Below are 14770 nucleotides of genomic sequence, written 5' to 3'. Positions count from 1 at the left end.
AATAAAATTGTCTCGGTTCCGTAAATGTGTAAGCGAAAGTGTACTATGATGTCCCGTGAGGTGGGCGGGTCGCCCAAAAAGTCGGTAAGATTGATACCGAGGGCAGTATCCTTACTAGATCGATAATAGAGTGATGAGATCGATATTTACAGTTCTCTGATGTACTTTTCACAAATATGTGTTATTGCGGTATTGCGGTAATTTGGTTAAAAATGAGTGATCTATACAGCCAAGTGCATACAGAGGTTATGTTTTTGCCAGCTTTTATCTGTTTGTGTTCAAAATAACTTGTTGTTAATGGATTTGGATGATACTTTCAGGAACTGAATACATTTTACAAAATATCAAAGGACTTTATGTCGCTTAAATAATGTTAGAAATAATAATACAACACTTTTTAAAAATACATCGTGTGTTATAACAAACGAAATGCAAACGCACACAATGATCTTAAAGTTACAAGTATCCAGTTAAAAGTATACAATTTTGTCCCCTGCTGACGGGGACGTCTCATCGGGCTCCGCCGGCTGCGTCCTCGTGACGTCACGACAGGACGGCGCAGGGAGGGAGCCCGTGAACGCAACTCGGGAGTCACATGACAGGCACCGCTGTCGGACTGCTCTGACACACATCTCAGAACCATGGTGAGTCTTCTCCGGCCACGAAGCGTCGTCCAAACACACGACGCGCGTCTTAACACCGTCCAGATGGTGACGATTGTGATGTTTGTGCCTCTCGGCGATGCTAAAGCAGACGAGCGTTGGAGCGCCACTGTGGCCTAACGCTTCCGTCACGCTAGCTAGCTGGGCTAACAGCTACCAAATGCAAGATCTTCCACCCAAATCTTCCATTCTGTTGTGTAAGACGACGCACATCGCTGGTGTCGTTTTATGCGCAGGGACAAACGACATAATAGATTTATGCGTGGCGCTCAGAGGCTTGATGTTGTTAGCTTAGCTTCTCTTGTCAGATGTTATCCTAGCATCAAGATGAGACGTAGCAACCGGTGACGCTTCAAACATTTTAAATATGCTGCTCGACATGTCTTCAATTAGTGTCATTTTGCGATAGTAATATCTCTTTTGAGTTGAAGAACACACTTTAAAGAGGGGGTTAACCTCCGAAGCACATACTCTATAATAGAGATCTGTTCGCCCTGCTCACCAACACAATATGGGACCGTGTTCCATCTATGTACTATGTAGTAGTATATATAGTATTATAAGTATAAGTATTATATGCTCTGCGGTTGGCTGGCCACCAGTCCAGGGTATACCCACCTTTCGCCTGCAGTCAGCTGGGATAGGCTCCAGCATCCCCCCCCGACCATAATTGGGATAAGCGACATAGAAAACGGATGTGTTCCAACTCTGCAACACGCCTCATGAGCACATTCTGCAGCTGCCTTGCATTGTCGTGCATCTGTTCATCAAAACACTGAAATTAAATGTTTTTCACCATGTTTGTGCTGCGCCGCAGCCGACCACGCAGCAGTCCCCCCAGGATGAGCAGGAGAAGCTTCTGGATGAAGCCGTGCAGGCCGTCAAGGTCCAGTCCTTCCAGATGAAGCGATGCCTGGTAGGTCATGTGACCGTTGGACATCATCTGATGTGTTGTGATTGTCGGTCACGTGAGGCTGGGCTGTGTGTTGTTGTTGTTGTGTTGAGTTTCACTCTTAAGGGGTGTGTGTGTGTGTGGTCACCAGGACAAGAACAAGCTGATGGACGCGCTGAAACACGCCTCCAACATGCTGGGGGAGCTGAGGACCTCCATGCTGTCTCCAAAGAGCTACTACGAGCTCTGTATCCTCCAAGTATTTAACCTTGGTCACTGGGTGTCACTGGTGGGCGCTTTTAGATGGGTGGGAGGCCACAGCAGGACCCCGCTGCTTGTTGAGAAGAGCGATTCAGGGCTATGTTAAGAAGCAGAGGTAGGATGCCATCCAGGTAGCACTAAATCCATCCAAAGCTATTTTGGGCGGGCTGCCACCAATAATGGAACTACTACTACTAATGGAACAATAATGGGAAATACACGTGAAGGGAGGTCGCCAAGGTGGATGATGGAGGTGTCGGGTCCCTAACAGCCTGCCCAGATATGGCCATCTCTGATGAACTCCACTACCTGGAGGTCTACCTCACAGACGAGTTTGCAAAAGGACGCAAGGTGGCAGATCTGTACGAGCTGGTCCAGTATGCAGGCAACATCATCCCCAGGCTGTGAGTATCTCCTGCATGTTCCCTGCATCGCTGTCACTGTCTTGTGAAAGACCACAGGGCCAGGTTTTAGTCTCCTCCTCCTCCACGCCTCTTAAGGTATCTGCTCATCACGGTGGGGGTGGTGTACGTGCGGTCCTTCCCGCAGTCTCGCAAAGACATCCTGAAGGACTTGGTGGAGATGTGCCGTGGTGTCCAGCACCCGCTCAGGGGCCTCTTCCTGAGAAACTACCTGCTGCAGTGTACCCGCAACATCCTGCCGGATGACGGCGAGCAGTCCGAGTGAGCGAAGTCGGCCTCTCTCCGTGTGCTGCGTGAAGCGGAACCTCCCGAAGTCCGGCGTTGCTGAATCCCTTTTCTCCATGCAGAGGTTTGGAGGAGATGACGGGCGACATCAGCGACTCGGTAGACTTCGTCCTGCTCAACTTTGCGGAAATGAACAAGCTGTGGGTGCGGATGCAGCATCAGGGTCACAGCCGGGATCGCGAGAAGAGGGAAAAGGAGCGCCAGGAGCTGAGGATCCTGGTGGGCACCAACCTGGTCCGACTCAGCCAGCTGGAGGGCGTCAACGTGGACAAGTACAAACAGGTGAGGGACTTTATCATGCTACTCTTATTCTTCTTTTGCCAACGTGTGTCTGATATCGATACAGCAGCGTTGTGGTGTCACGTGATTCCCGCCATGATTGGGTTTTGTCTTTCCCCAGATCGTTCTTCCCGGTGTGCTGGAGCAGGTTGTAAACTGCAGAGATTCCCTGGCGCAGGAGTATCTGATGGAGTGCATCATCCAGGTAGCCACTGCCCTCGCTGCGTCATGATGGCGGCGCTTTTAACGCTGTCCTCCTTCGTGCTGCCAGGTGTTCCCAGACGAGTTCCACCTGCAGACCCTGAACCCCTTCCTGCGCTCCTGCGCCGAGCTTCACCAGCACGTGAACGTCAAGAACATCATCATCGCCCTCATTGACAGGTACGCTTCCCACGCTGGCGGGGCGGGATGGGGGCTCCATGAGCGGCGGGTGCTGATGTGGGGGCTTCCTTCCAGACTGGCCCTCTTTGCCCATCGAGAAGACGGACCGGGAATCCCGGCTGAGATCAAACTGTTTGACATCTTCTCCCAGCAAGTGGCCACCGTCATCCAGGTAGCTCTCCTCCAGGAACCCATCCGTCTCGCTGCTTTGTTTTCATTTCCTTCCTTCTCTCCAGTCCCGCCAGGACATGCCGTCCGAGGATGTGGTGTCTCTGCAGGTGTCCCTCATCAACTTGGCCATGAAGTGTTACCCCGACCGTGTGGATTATGTAGACAAAGTGCTGGAGAGCACCGTGGAGATCTTCAACAAGCTCAACCTGGAACAGTAAGTCGTCGGCGGCAAGCCCGGGTTAGTCACGTGATCACAGCTGGTTTCCTTGCTCCACGTAGCATAGCGACCAGCAGCGCCGTGTCCAAGGAGCTGACCCGGCTGCTGAAGATCCCAGTGGACACGTACAACAACATCCTGACGGTGCTGCAGCTCAAGCACTTCCCGCCGCTCTTCGAGTACTTCGACTACGAGTCACGCAAGAGCATGAGCTGCTACGTGCTGAGCAACACGCTGGACTACAACACCACCATCGTGGCCCAGGAGCAGGTCAGCTCCTGGAGGTACGGCTCCCTGGGAGAAGACCTTTCTCTCTAACGCAGCGCTCTCTCCACAGGTGGACGCCATCTTGAACCTGGTGTCCACGCTCATTCAGGACCAGCCGGACCAACCGGCCGACGATCCCGACCCGGAGGACTTTGCGGAGGAGCAGAGTCTCGTGGGCCGTTTCATCCATCTGCTGCACTCTGATGATGCGGACCAGCAGTACCTTGTGAGTCCTCCTTCCTTCCTCCCACCCTTCGTCCCTCCCGTTCATTAACGTCTACTCTCTCACGTGGATCCAGATCCTGAACACAGCACGCAAACACTTTGGTGCTGGTGGAAACCAAAGGATTCGCTACACTCTCCCTCCTCTGGTGTTTGCTGCCTACCAGCTGGCCTTCAGATACAAGGACAACTCCTCCCTGGTGAGCCATCACCTCCTCTTCTTCTCTGTCCGTCCTCACCTTGGTGTCTATCTACCGTCCCTTTCCCATCCTGACGTTGGTGCTTGTACGTCTCCACCTGGGCAGGATGACAAGTGGGAGAAGAAGTGTCAGAAGATCTTTTCCTTCGCGCACCAGACCATCAGTGCGCTGATCAAAGCGGAGCTGGCTGAGCTGCCGCTGCGACTCTTCCTGCAGGGGGCGTTGGCGGCCGGCGAGATCGGCTTTGAGAACCACGAGACCGTAGCGTACGAATTCATGTCTCAGGTAGGAGTGTCCCCGTCCAACGTTCATTTTCAGTACCGACGCTGCAGAACGAATCGTACACCTTTATGATTTGTCTGTTATCAATCCTGACTGTTGTCATCAGGAATCATCGGATTTGTTTGGTATCCATTCTTGTTGATATCATCAGGAATCATCGACTTAAGAGTTGTTTGGTATCCATCCAGGAATGATGGACTTTTAGGATGAGTTCTTCAAGTTTTTCTCCTGTTGCTTTTCGTTCAGGCCTTCTCGCTGTACGAGGACGAGATCAGCGACTCCAAAGCCCAGCTGGCGGCCATCACGCTCATCATCGGCACCTTTGAGAGGATGAAATGCTTCAGCGAGGAGAACCACGAGCCCCTGAGGACGCAGTGCGCGCTGGCGGCCTCCAAGCTGCTCAAGAAACCCGACCAGTGCCGCGCCGTCAGCATCTGCGCACACCTCTTCTGGTCGGGACGCAGCACGGACAAGAACGGCGAGGAGGTGGGATGGCGAGGGTGCTTGATGATGATGCTTGATGATGATGAACGTGTCCTGCTGTTAGATCCGCGACGGGAAGCGGGTGATGGAGTGTCTAAAGAAGGCCCTGAAGATCGCCAACCAGTGCATGGACCCCTCGCTGCAGGTCCAGCTCTTCATCGAGATCCTCAACAGATACGTGTGCTTCTACGAGCGGGAAAACGATGCCGTAAGTAAGACGCCGCCGCCTGCCAACTTCCTGTCTCGTGGGACCGACCGCCTGCGTGGCTTGTCCAGGTGACTGTCCAGGTGCTGAACCAGCTCATCCAGAAGATCAGGGAGGATCTTCCCAACCTGGAGGCCAGCGAGGAGAGCGAGCAGATCAACAAACACTTCCACAACACACTGGAACATCTTCGCCTGCAGAGAGAATCCCCCGAGTCCGAGGGGCCGGTCTACGAGGGCCTGGTCCTCTGAGAAGGTCACCGCACGGAAGCCGTGAGCGCCGTGGTGGACGATGCGCGGCACCGCCTCATCTCCTCGTGTCGGCCGGCCTTCCCCATCCTCTCCTCCTCGTTAGATGATATGATGGTCGGAGATGAGCGACACTGCACTTAACGATTCCTGTCTGTCTCTTAACACGCATCATGTTGCTAGCCGCGTCACCGCCGTGTTGCCTCGCCGTTCTCATCACGTGATTATGTCCGGGTGCGTGGGAAATGATTGGCGTCCGCAGGTCTCTTCGTAGAGTTCGTCTTTCTTTTCAGACCTTCGTCTTCTTTTTTTGTTTTGTTTTTTTTTTCAATCTGTTTGCGAGGCCACTTGTAAATCACGTCCAGGAAGTAAGATTTATCCTTGTCATTTACTGAAATAAAATCAATTCTTAGCTATGGCTTTCCTTCTTCCTTCATTTGCGTTCAGTCCATCCATCCATCTTCTACGCCGCTTATCCTCACTGGGGTGGCGGGGCATGCTGGAGCCTATCCCAGCTGTCTTGGGATGACAGGCGGGGACACCCGAAGTTTCTATTCTATTCTATGGACAATCGTGTGGCCTTCACAGTATATCACCAGAATAAATGATTACCCGTATAAGTTGTCTAACTAGCAGACTAAAATGTCAATAAACATCAATGTGAGAAGAAATATAAAACAGAGGAAAACATTTATCCTCGTCTTTGGAGCCAACAAACTTGGAAAAGTAAACATTGGCCACCTTCTTGTGTCAATGACAACGTTGAAAGATTTCTGTTGGTGTCCAAAGTGCAACATAATAGTATGTGTCATATGTTGACTTTATTCCCAAATTATTATCACTTAATTCTTGTAATATTATGACTTTTTTCCCGTAATAGTATATACCTGTCATATCATGACTTTATTCCTGTAATAATATGATGCTTTGAGAATGTGCTGTGGCCTGCATTTTGGACACTGGTGGTTTGTACTAATATGATGAATAATCAATAATGCACTCAGTCACCTAGGAATAGAAAATGATACATTGTGTTGTTTGGGGAGGAAATAAAGGGAAAAAATGTCTACCTTAAATGTCCCACCTCTCTCACCCTAAAGGGACTTTTTGCGCCTAAAAATACCACGGGTTTCAAAATCGTATTTTCTCCATTGTCCTTGAATGCCACGCAACGGCAGCGGGTCGACGTGCGCATGCGCGTAGTTGGGGTCCTGTTCTGTACTTTTTATTTTGAGCTGCCGTGTTGTCGTGCGTGTGATTAATTCACGTCTAATTCATCAATGCTTTCTTTTATTTAACATTTTTTCATGTTTGCGTCCAAGTGAGGAGCTGAGCGGCCGCGGTTGTTGTTCGCCCTGCGCCGGAGGAGTCAGACTATGTCGACAAATAAAACAAAGAAAGTCAAAATGGCTACTAAATCGTGTCCTGAATGCGACCAACAGGTGAGGAAGACGAGTGGGCCGTGAAAGTGTGCGTGGGTGATGGAAAGGAGGAGGTTTAAATGATACGTGGGGCCAGTTGTTAGCTTGCTAGTTTGGCGGATATCCGTCTGAGCTTCAGCAGACGTCCTGTTTGTACCGCCGTCATTCCACTTGGACTGCAAATACACCCACGAAATATTCCTGCTTGCTAAAATGTCACTGTTTGGATTTGGTCTTGATAAATCACACAATGAGGCCTCGTTTCCACATTTTAAAGCTCTTCCTACTAAACCGAAGGCATATGTATTATTTATTAGTGTATTGTGCAGATGTAAACAATAATAATGCAATATAATCCGCACTAACAAAAAGAATTATATCGATGGCATGGAGGGGGCGGGCCTTACCTGGGTAGTGATTGACAGCTCAGCGACATGCAGTTCCTCTTTTGTCCGCTTGCGTCGCTGTGGAGTGACAAGATAGTTTTATGTACACCTTTATTCATACCAAGCAAATACACAATAATTAAATACAAATAACAGAAACCAAAGAACATTAAATAAAAAGATAATAGTTCAGGTTTTTTGAGATTTGTTTACATTGAATATACCATCATCTTTGAGAAAAAAAGAACTTGGGTTGTTTACTGCTGTACCTGGATGTCATAGCAGTTTATTTCCGCAGCGAAAGACAGGAAGTGATGCGTGACAGTCACAGACTCTCATCTTGTTCTGTGCAGATTCCCGTGGCGTGCAAGTCGTGTCCGTGCGGCTACGTGTTTATTAGCAGGAAGCTCCTCAACGCCAAGTCAAACGACTGCTCTTCGCCAAACGCAGCAGCGGGTGAGCATAGAGTGGTACCAAAATAATAACGCCTTCAGCCCCGCCCCCTTTCACGCACACTGTTTTTTTCTCACCTGTGTCAGACAAGCTGGACTCCAAGCGGCGAAGGACGGAGCGCATCCGCAAGGATCGTACGGACTCGCCTTTGACCAATGACGTGGAGAACAGGAGGAGATCGCGAGCCAACAGCCAGTCGGACCCCATCCGGCGGGGGCGGGGCCGACCCAAGACAGTGGGCGTGAAGAAGCAGCAGGAGGAGGACAAAGGTAAGCCATTGCGGGACCGCGGTGTTTGTGACGGAAGACCGATGCGTGTGTTCTTGTGCCGGCAGACAAACAGGAGAAGGAAGTGGACGTCTACGCCGGCCTCTCGGACGAGAAGGCCTTCGTCTTCTCCGTCGCCTTGGCGGAGATCAACCGCAAGATACTGGGTCAGACGCTCATCTTGTAGCCGCACGGACCGGCAGCAAAGACATGTTGGGGGGTGGGGGGGACAAGGACACTGAATTTAGGACGGGACGCATTGCTGTGCTTTTGAAATAAAGCAGCAGTGATTCACTTTCACGTCAGCGAGATGACCATCTTTTCTTTCAGCGCAGGAAGTTGACCCAACGTGGAAGCATCACGCTCACGCTACCTTACTGCAGTTCTCCCCCCCCCCCAATTGTTTCCACTGTGCATTGATGACTTGCACAGAGAGCGATGGCATGAATGAAATGATGTTTTCAGGTCTTTGCATTCACAGACTTCTTATGAATTGTGTCTGTGGTCATTGTCAGCAGTGATCATGTTGACGTCATGTACATGCTTACTCGCTCCTTTCGTGGGCCGCGCATGAGTGCCGATCCGCACCTTTAAACCAGCCGAACGTGTGCAACATTAGCTGTGAGGGGGGGTCCAGGCGGGGTGCGAGTACACCCTCAGCTACCACACGGTGCTATTTAAAGCTAGCACTGGACCGGAGTGGTGGGGACAGGAAGCTAACGACCATAGGAGCACATGCGAACTGCGTTCCAATGTACTCCCACATCAATAAGTATACTGTACTTCATTCAGTATAATATACTTCAATATACAGTATACAGTCTTTGTGAAGAATGGATGGTGGTTCTTTCAGAAATGGGACACTATAGGCAGATTCCAAGCATGGAATCCTTGAAGTTGAGTTGAGTTGTCATGGACTACAACTTCCAACACTGAGGTGTGACCCACATGCGGTCAGGGAGGGGCCAACGGTATATGACCAAGTATTACATTTCCCCAACAACACAAGCTGTACTTGTCTTGCTTCACAAAAGTTGCATGCTTTCATGTTTTTGGGACACGCCTGCAGTAAATAGCGTAGACTTTGGACGTTTCATGGACGTGCAGCAGAACCGGCATCGTCTCAAGGTCATCCAAAGGGGTCGTTGACCCGGGCTGTAAAAATAAAAAGCAGGAAGGAGGAGAAGGCGTTTGACCGATGAGTCACAGCATGTCCCAACGTGCAAAGACAAGGTTAGCACCCGCCTGTCTAAACAGTAACCACAACATCCCATGAACTTTGGGACTGGGTGCCATCATGTGACCACCGGCCAGGACGTCTTTAAAGTCGTCTTTCCAGTTTGACGAACATCGGCATCGGCTACCACTTCCTTACATAGACGCATCCGCTGGTCATGACCACCCTGCACCTGCACCTCATCCACAGACCACCTGTGAGGTGGCCGGGACCCTTGGGGGATGACCTCATCAGCAGGCTCCGCCCCCTGACCTTTGGAAAGTGTGCAGACGCGAAAGAGCGCACTCGCCTTCGCCGCCGACCAGCGACGCCACATCACAGTGAGTCTCCTTTCATCTACGGCTCTTCTCTATTATCCTGTATTGAGTATAATCCATAGCCATAGCCAATACCTTGTATTTCTACTACAGTACAAATACTGCTTAGATATTTATAGGCATTAGGTATCCTTACTAGCATGTAGGCTGCTATGCAGGTAAAAAGTGGATATGGATTATAGTAGAAATACTACTCACTCCTCCCCCTCCTCCCAGCTTGACGTTGACCTCCGATTTCAGGTCAACATTTGTAATAAAAGTGGACTTATTAGATGAAAGATGAAATATGCCACACGTTTATTAAACGGGACCAGTTTGACTTTTGCATTTTGCACCGACTATGATGCGTTTCTTTTCAGGCTACAGCAGGGGTGTCCAAAGTGCGGCCCGGGGGCCATTTGCGGGCACGCTACTAGTTTCTCATTGGCACATTATAAAAATAGAATTTAACAGCAAAAACAATTACAGTAATTTGAGCAAAATGAAATATTTCATCAGAAAATTATCAAAATATTCTGATAAAAAGTCACACTTTTAGAAGAATAACATTGTGACATTATGAGGAAAAGTAGGAGCATCAAGTTCAAATCTTTTTTTATGTCAAAAAATAACTAATATTTATACTTTTGGAGAATATTAGGTTGCAGGAAAATGTTGTAATGTTAGGAGAATAAAGTGAAAATATTATGGAAATAAATTACAGGAAGAAAGTCAAGATAGCAGGATGGAAAAAAAAAGCACTGGAATATTACGGCAATAAAGTCCAAACATTAAGAGAAAAGAGTCAGGAGAAGAAAAGTTTAAATTTTATGAGAATAACAAAAATAATGTCATTTTCGGAGCACAGAGTTGAAATAATAAAGTGATAATAATAAGTAATAATATTGTGAACAAACAGACGAGGTAATCCACCTGCCAATCAAGCTGTGAGACTCTACTTGCAGACATGATCGGTTCCATCGGGGTGCTGCTCCTGCTCCTCACAGGTAACATGACGGCCAATGGTCCGTGTGTGCGGCATCTTACCTGTTCTCGATGATGTCACCAGGAGCCGGTGCGTTCAGGGTCCACAACGTCCACGGCAGCTTGTGTCTAGAGGACTCCTGGCCAGCAGGCGGCGCCGAGCTGAGGAGGTGTCGCCCGGACTCTGAGGCCCAGCGGTGGGCGTGGAAGCATCCGGGCCTGCTGATGTGCGTCGCCACATCCAGATGTTTGTCACCGCGGCAGCCGAGCCTCACCCGACCGTGTCCCATCTCGGAGGGCGAGGATCTGCTGTGGGACTGTAACGGGGACACGCTGATCAGCCGCGGCACGTCAATGCTGCTTTCTGAAGACAGGGGGCGCCTCGTCCTCCGCCCAGGACGCCACGGCTCCCCGTGGACGTCGCTGCATGCGAGAGACATCTGCCGGGAGAGACTCAGTAAGTCCCAGCGGGAGTTAGAAATAATGAAAGAAATAATGCTAGCTGACACATGAAGCAATTTTTCCGTCCTTCAGGAACTCGGCGGTCATCACATGACCCAGATGAGCTCAGCGACGCAAAGGACAAGCAGGGGACCTTGACAGAGGAAGAGAGACGATATCTTCGCTGGTTCTATCGCACCGAAGACCGTGAGAACTCATGGACATCCTGCTGCTGATGGAAACGGTGTCACACCTGTTCTAAACCGCTTTCAAACGGTGTTCGGTTTCAGCCACAGTGTGGACGTTTGTGCTGCTGGGTTTGGCCTTCGTGTGCCTCCTAGTGGGCTTCCTCCTGCTAGGGATGGGCGCCATGGCGAGCAGGTGTCTAGCGATGGTGAAGATAGAAATGAAATAGAAGCCACTCACGCCGCTGTTGTTGTTGTTGCAGGAACAGGAGGAAGATCGCCAAGTACAAGGCCGCCGCCGCTCTGGCCCACAGGAGCCAAGAGATGTGGGTGGTCACCGACATCCCCGGCACGCCGTCGCCACAGAGGTCAGACGCCGCGCCGTGCAACGGAGACGCCAGCGAGCTCAAAGCCGGAAGCATCGTGGTCACGTGGAAAGACGGGAACACTTCCTGTTTGTACGCCGACACTTCGGTGGAGGACACGCTGCCGAAACCAGAGGAGGAGGAGGAGGAAGAAGAGATGAAGGAGACCAATGATGAAAACTAGACTGACATTAACCTGACATAACATGATAGATATAGATCATATAGATGCGTTTGTTTGTTTTGTATAAACTGTACGATTCTGGCTGCAAATAAAAGATTGATGACTGAAGGGGATGTAGTACCTGACCACAGCCAGAGGGGGCAGTAACGCCTAATGATCAAGGCTGGTCCCAAACAGGAGGAAAAAGCCGGAAGTAGCTTAGTAAAGATGGCGGCCTCCAGGTCACCCTCACCACTCTCGCGCCGTCTACCGTAACTTTGTTTTTTGAAACGAAGGAAGTCCCGTTCGAGTCGGCGCTTGAGACCGATGTGACGATGAGGACGGGCGGCGGAGCGCTGGGAGCAGCGCTGCCTGTCCTCCGCCTCCTGCGGCGCTGCGGCGTCCAGGCAGCGGCCGAGGCGACGAGGTGTTCGCGGCGGCACCTCTCCTCGTCCAGGCCCCCGTGGAGGCTGCTGTTTTTCGGCTCGGATCAGTTCGCCGTGGAGTCTCTCAAAGTCCTCGCAGCTGACAGGTGCCAGTCTTGTTTGATGGGGTCACGTGACGGACATATGTCGGTTAGATTGTTGTGTTGTGTTACACTCCTACTTCTCCAAAGTGGCTTAATCTTGGCGTCCATGTTTGTCCGTAGGAGCGCCGTTGGGGGCGTGGTGGCGTCCCTGGAGGTGGTCACGTTGAGCGGCGACCTTCCGGTGTGGAGGTTTGCCCAGCAGGAGCGGCTTCCGGTCCACAGGTGGCCGCTGGGCGACGTGACGGGACGCTTTGACGTGGGCGTGGTGGTATCGTTCGGCTGTTTGCTCCAGGAGAGACTCATCAGCGCCTTCCCGCAGTGAGTTTTGTTACTCGGCGGCTTCCCGAAGTCGCCGTGGCCATGCTAACGTAGACTTTTTGTGGCAGTGGGATTTTGAATGTTCATCCCAGCCTTCTGCCGAGGTGGCGCGGACCGGCGCCTGTCTTTCACACCATCCTGCATGGAGACGTCGTGACGGGCGTCACCATCATGCAGATCCACCCACATAGGTAAACAGGAAGTAGTCCTCCTGTTATGGCATCTGCAAGCATCGTCACCTTCGACGTTTGGCTCAGGTTTGATGTGGGTCCGATCCTGAAGCAGGAAGTCCATCAGGTCCCGGGGAAGTGCACGGCTGAAGAGCTGGGAGATGTCCTTGCCGTCAAAGGGGCTCGGCTGGTGAGAGGCGGCGTGGAAAGTTTCTTCTCGCCAAAACCTGCACTGACGGTTTAGTGTTTTTAACCAAGCTCATGGACACGCTGAAGATGCTCCCGCAGACCGTGGCCAACAAGCAAGAGCAGAGCCCGACGGGCGCCACCTTCGGTACGTGGGACTAACTTACTTCCTGTTTCCCTTCTACTGACATCTCCTTGTCCTCCCGCAGCCCCAAAAATCAGCTCATCCATGAGCTGGGTGGTGTGGGAGGAGCAGACGTGCCAGCAAATCGACCGCTTGTATCGAGCCATCAGATCCAAGGTAACGAGCGTCGCCAGGCATGTGATCCCGGGGAAGGTGGCGTCACGCCACTTCTTTCTCTGCCTACAGATTCCTCTGAGGACCACTTGGATGGGTCGCACCGTCAAGCTGCTGGACTTTGTGGGACAGTGTCACATCTCCTTAGCAGGTCGGTCTCCTTCCTGTCACTCGGGGTGCTTCACACTTCTAGACCACTACCCTTTCAAAATAAGCACTTCTGGACCATTGCCCTTTCAAAATAAGGACTTCTGGACCACTACCCTCTCAAAATAAGGACTTCTGGACCACTACCCTCTCAAAATATGCACTTCTGGACCACTGCCCTTTCAAAATAAGCAGTTCTAGACCACTACCCTTTCAAAATAAGGACTTCTGGACCACTACCCTTTCAAAATAAGGACTTCTGGACCACTACCCTTTCAAAATAAGGACTTCTGGACCACTACCCTTTCAAAATAAGGACTTCTGGACCACTATCCCTTCAAAATAAGGACTTCTGGACCACTACCTTTTCAAAATACGGACTTCTAGACCACTACCTTTTCAAAATAAGCACTTCTAGACAACTACCCTTTCAAAATAAGGACTTCTGGGCCACTACCCTTTCAAAATACAAACTTCTAGACCACTACCCTTTCAAAATACAAACTTCTAGACCACTACCCTTTCAAAATAAGCACTTCCAGACCACTACCCTTTGAAAACCTGTTTGTGCTGGACTCCATGTGATTCCAGTCCACATTACTTTGTAGATCCTAGCAGGAAGTCCATGCCTGGCTCAGTCAGCTTCCACAAAGAGTCCAACATCCTCGCTGTTCGCTGCAAGGTCAGATTTTTTTTCCACACACTGGGACTGGGAAGTCTCATTCCCCTTATTTCCAGAGTGTGTGTGTGTGTGTTCCAGGACGGCTGGGTGGGCTTCAAGGCGGTCCTCCTGAAGAAGCGTCTGACGGCGGCTGACTTCTACAATGGCTACCTGCACCAGACGCTGCTGCCTCACAAGACTCCGCCCCATCAGACGCCCGGGGGCGTGTTCCTCAGCCGGAGGGGAGGGGCTGAGGCACCTGCCACTCTGCTGAAGGATAAAAAAACAAACTGTGTCTACTGATGAGGAGTGGGTGTGGCATCGGGGAACGGCAGTCGTTGACTTCCTTCAAGAGTCGTAACAAATTCATGTACTCACCGCATGGACACAAAACTATCATGGAAACGTTTTTTTTCATATAAAGGGATATTTCAACACAGTCTTGTGGTCGTCATGACAACAGGTCAACTGCAACTTGTTATAATTATCTAGGATGTTACTTCTTGCCAGCAGGGGGAGCCACATCATCATTTTTATAACAATTGAATGACGTCACATGTCCAGATGTTTGGCAAGTCCTAAGAACTTATCACCTTGTGTCTGTGGCAGCCATCTTTTTGTCATTAACAACACTTGCTTGGTAGTTTGCTTTTTTATTCATGTACACAGTCAAATAAGTAGCATGTACACTTTAATGAAGCTTTAGTTTACATAAAAAACAAAGACTACTACTACTACACAAGCAGGTATGTTAAGTGTCACGTGAGACAAAATGGCGTCAGACCAG

At 50.4% G+C, this 14770-nt stretch overlaps 4 protein-coding genes across 4 annotated transcripts; all 4 read left to right on the top strand.

The window, feature by feature from the left end:
• Positions 1-492: 492 nt before the first annotated feature.
• On the top strand, positions 493-5895 carry vps35 (VPS35 retromer complex component). Its single transcript, XM_058078824.1, has 17 exons — positions 493-644; positions 1480-1578; positions 1706-1802; positions 2096-2219; positions 2316-2498; positions 2585-2804; positions 2923-3006; positions 3073-3182; positions 3258-3354; positions 3419-3567; positions 3633-3840; positions 3908-4063; positions 4137-4259; positions 4365-4544; positions 4788-5027; positions 5089-5232; positions 5301-5895. Exons 1-17 carry the CDS (start codon positions 642-644, stop codon positions 5478-5480), a joined length of 2397 nt encoding a protein of 798 aa, XP_057934807.1. The 5' UTR covers positions 493-641; the 3' UTR covers positions 5481-5895.
• A 761-nt stretch (positions 5896-6656) lies between these two features.
• c7h16orf87 (chromosome 7 C16orf87 homolog) lies at positions 6657-9016 on the top strand. The gene is made up of 4 exons (XM_058078883.1): positions 6657-6919; positions 7638-7740; positions 7824-8006; positions 8072-9016. Exons 1-4 carry the CDS (start codon positions 6854-6856, stop codon positions 8188-8190), a joined length of 471 nt encoding a protein of 156 aa, XP_057934866.1. The 5' UTR covers positions 6657-6853; the 3' UTR covers positions 8191-9016.
• Positions 9017-9291: 275 nt separating this feature from the next.
• si:cabz01068815.1 (solute carrier family 51 subunit beta) lies at positions 9292-11803 on the top strand. Its single transcript, XM_058078868.1, has 6 exons — positions 9292-9560; positions 10456-10543; positions 10606-10977; positions 11055-11168; positions 11252-11342; positions 11410-11803. Exons 2-6 carry the CDS (start codon positions 10504-10506, stop codon positions 11693-11695), a joined length of 903 nt encoding a protein of 300 aa, XP_057934851.1. The 5' UTR covers positions 9292-9560; positions 10456-10503; the 3' UTR covers positions 11696-11803.
• A 90-nt stretch (positions 11804-11893) lies between these two features.
• mtfmt (mitochondrial methionyl-tRNA formyltransferase) lies at positions 11894-14422 on the top strand. The gene is made up of 9 exons (XM_058078865.1): positions 11894-12206; positions 12324-12521; positions 12590-12712; positions 12779-12881; positions 12950-13025; positions 13087-13178; positions 13248-13326; positions 13931-14004; positions 14083-14422. Exons 1-9 carry the CDS (start codon positions 12010-12012, stop codon positions 14284-14286), a joined length of 1146 nt encoding a protein of 381 aa, XP_057934848.1. The 5' UTR covers positions 11894-12009; the 3' UTR covers positions 14287-14422.
• The last annotated feature ends 348 nt before the right edge of the window (positions 14423-14770 follow it).

This window comes from Doryrhamphus excisus, chromosome 7 (assembly GCF_030265055.1).
Source record: "Doryrhamphus excisus isolate RoL2022-K1 chromosome 7, RoL_Dexc_1.0, whole genome shotgun sequence".
In the NCBI taxonomy this organism is placed as follows: Eukaryota; Metazoa; Chordata; class Actinopteri; order Syngnathiformes; family Syngnathidae; genus Doryrhamphus; species Doryrhamphus excisus.
The sequence above is the reverse complement of the archived record's forward strand: the minus strand, read 5'-3'. Positions and strand labels throughout refer to the sequence as shown.

What these genes read in the sequence shown, in the direction of transcription:
- vps35 (XM_058078824.1), top strand. An exon ending in ATCATCGCCCTCATTGACAG is followed by an intron (nt 3,183 to 3,257) that starts GTACGCTTCCCA and finishes GCTTCCTTCCAG; the next exon opens with ACTGGCCCTCTTTGCCCATC. An exon ending in ACGAGCGGGAAAACGATGCC is followed by an intron (nt 5,233 to 5,300) that starts GTAAGTAAGACG and finishes TGGCTTGTCCAG; the next exon opens with GTGACTGTCCAGGTGCTGAA.
- c7h16orf87 (XM_058078883.1), top strand. Translation starts at nt 6,854, where the DNA reads ATGTCGACAAATAAAACAAAGAAAGTCAAAATGGCTACTAAATCGTGT. An exon ending in GTCCTGAATGCGACCAACAG is followed by an intron (nt 6,920 to 7,637) that starts GTGAGGAAGACG and finishes TGTTCTGTGCAG; the next exon opens with ATTCCCGTGGCGTGCAAGTC. An exon ending in TTCGCCAAACGCAGCAGCGG is followed by an intron (nt 7,741 to 7,823) that starts GTGAGCATAGAG and finishes CACCTGTGTCAG; the next exon opens with ACAAGCTGGACTCCAAGCGG.
- si:cabz01068815.1 (XM_058078868.1), top strand. Translation starts at nt 10,504, where the DNA reads ATGATCGGTTCCATCGGGGTGCTGCTCCTGCTCCTCACAG. An exon ending in CATCTGCCGGGAGAGACTCA is followed by an intron (nt 10,978 to 11,054) that starts GTAAGTCCCAGC and finishes TCCGTCCTTCAG; the next exon opens with GAACTCGGCGGTCATCACAT. An exon ending in GTTCTATCGCACCGAAGACC is followed by an intron (nt 11,169 to 11,251) that starts GTGAGAACTCAT and finishes GTTCGGTTTCAG; the next exon opens with CCACAGTGTGGACGTTTGTG.
- mtfmt (XM_058078865.1), top strand. Translation starts at nt 12,010, where the DNA reads ATGAGGACGGGCGGCGGAGCGCTGGGAGCAGCGCTGCCTGTCCTCCGC. An exon ending in ATGCAGATCCACCCACATAG is followed by an intron (nt 12,713 to 12,778) that starts GTAAACAGGAAG and finishes CGTTTGGCTCAG; the next exon opens with GTTTGATGTGGGTCCGATCC. An exon ending in CCGTCAAAGGGGCTCGGCTG is followed by an intron (nt 12,882 to 12,949) that starts GTGAGAGGCGGC and finishes TTTTTAACCAAG; the next exon opens with CTCATGGACACGCTGAAGAT.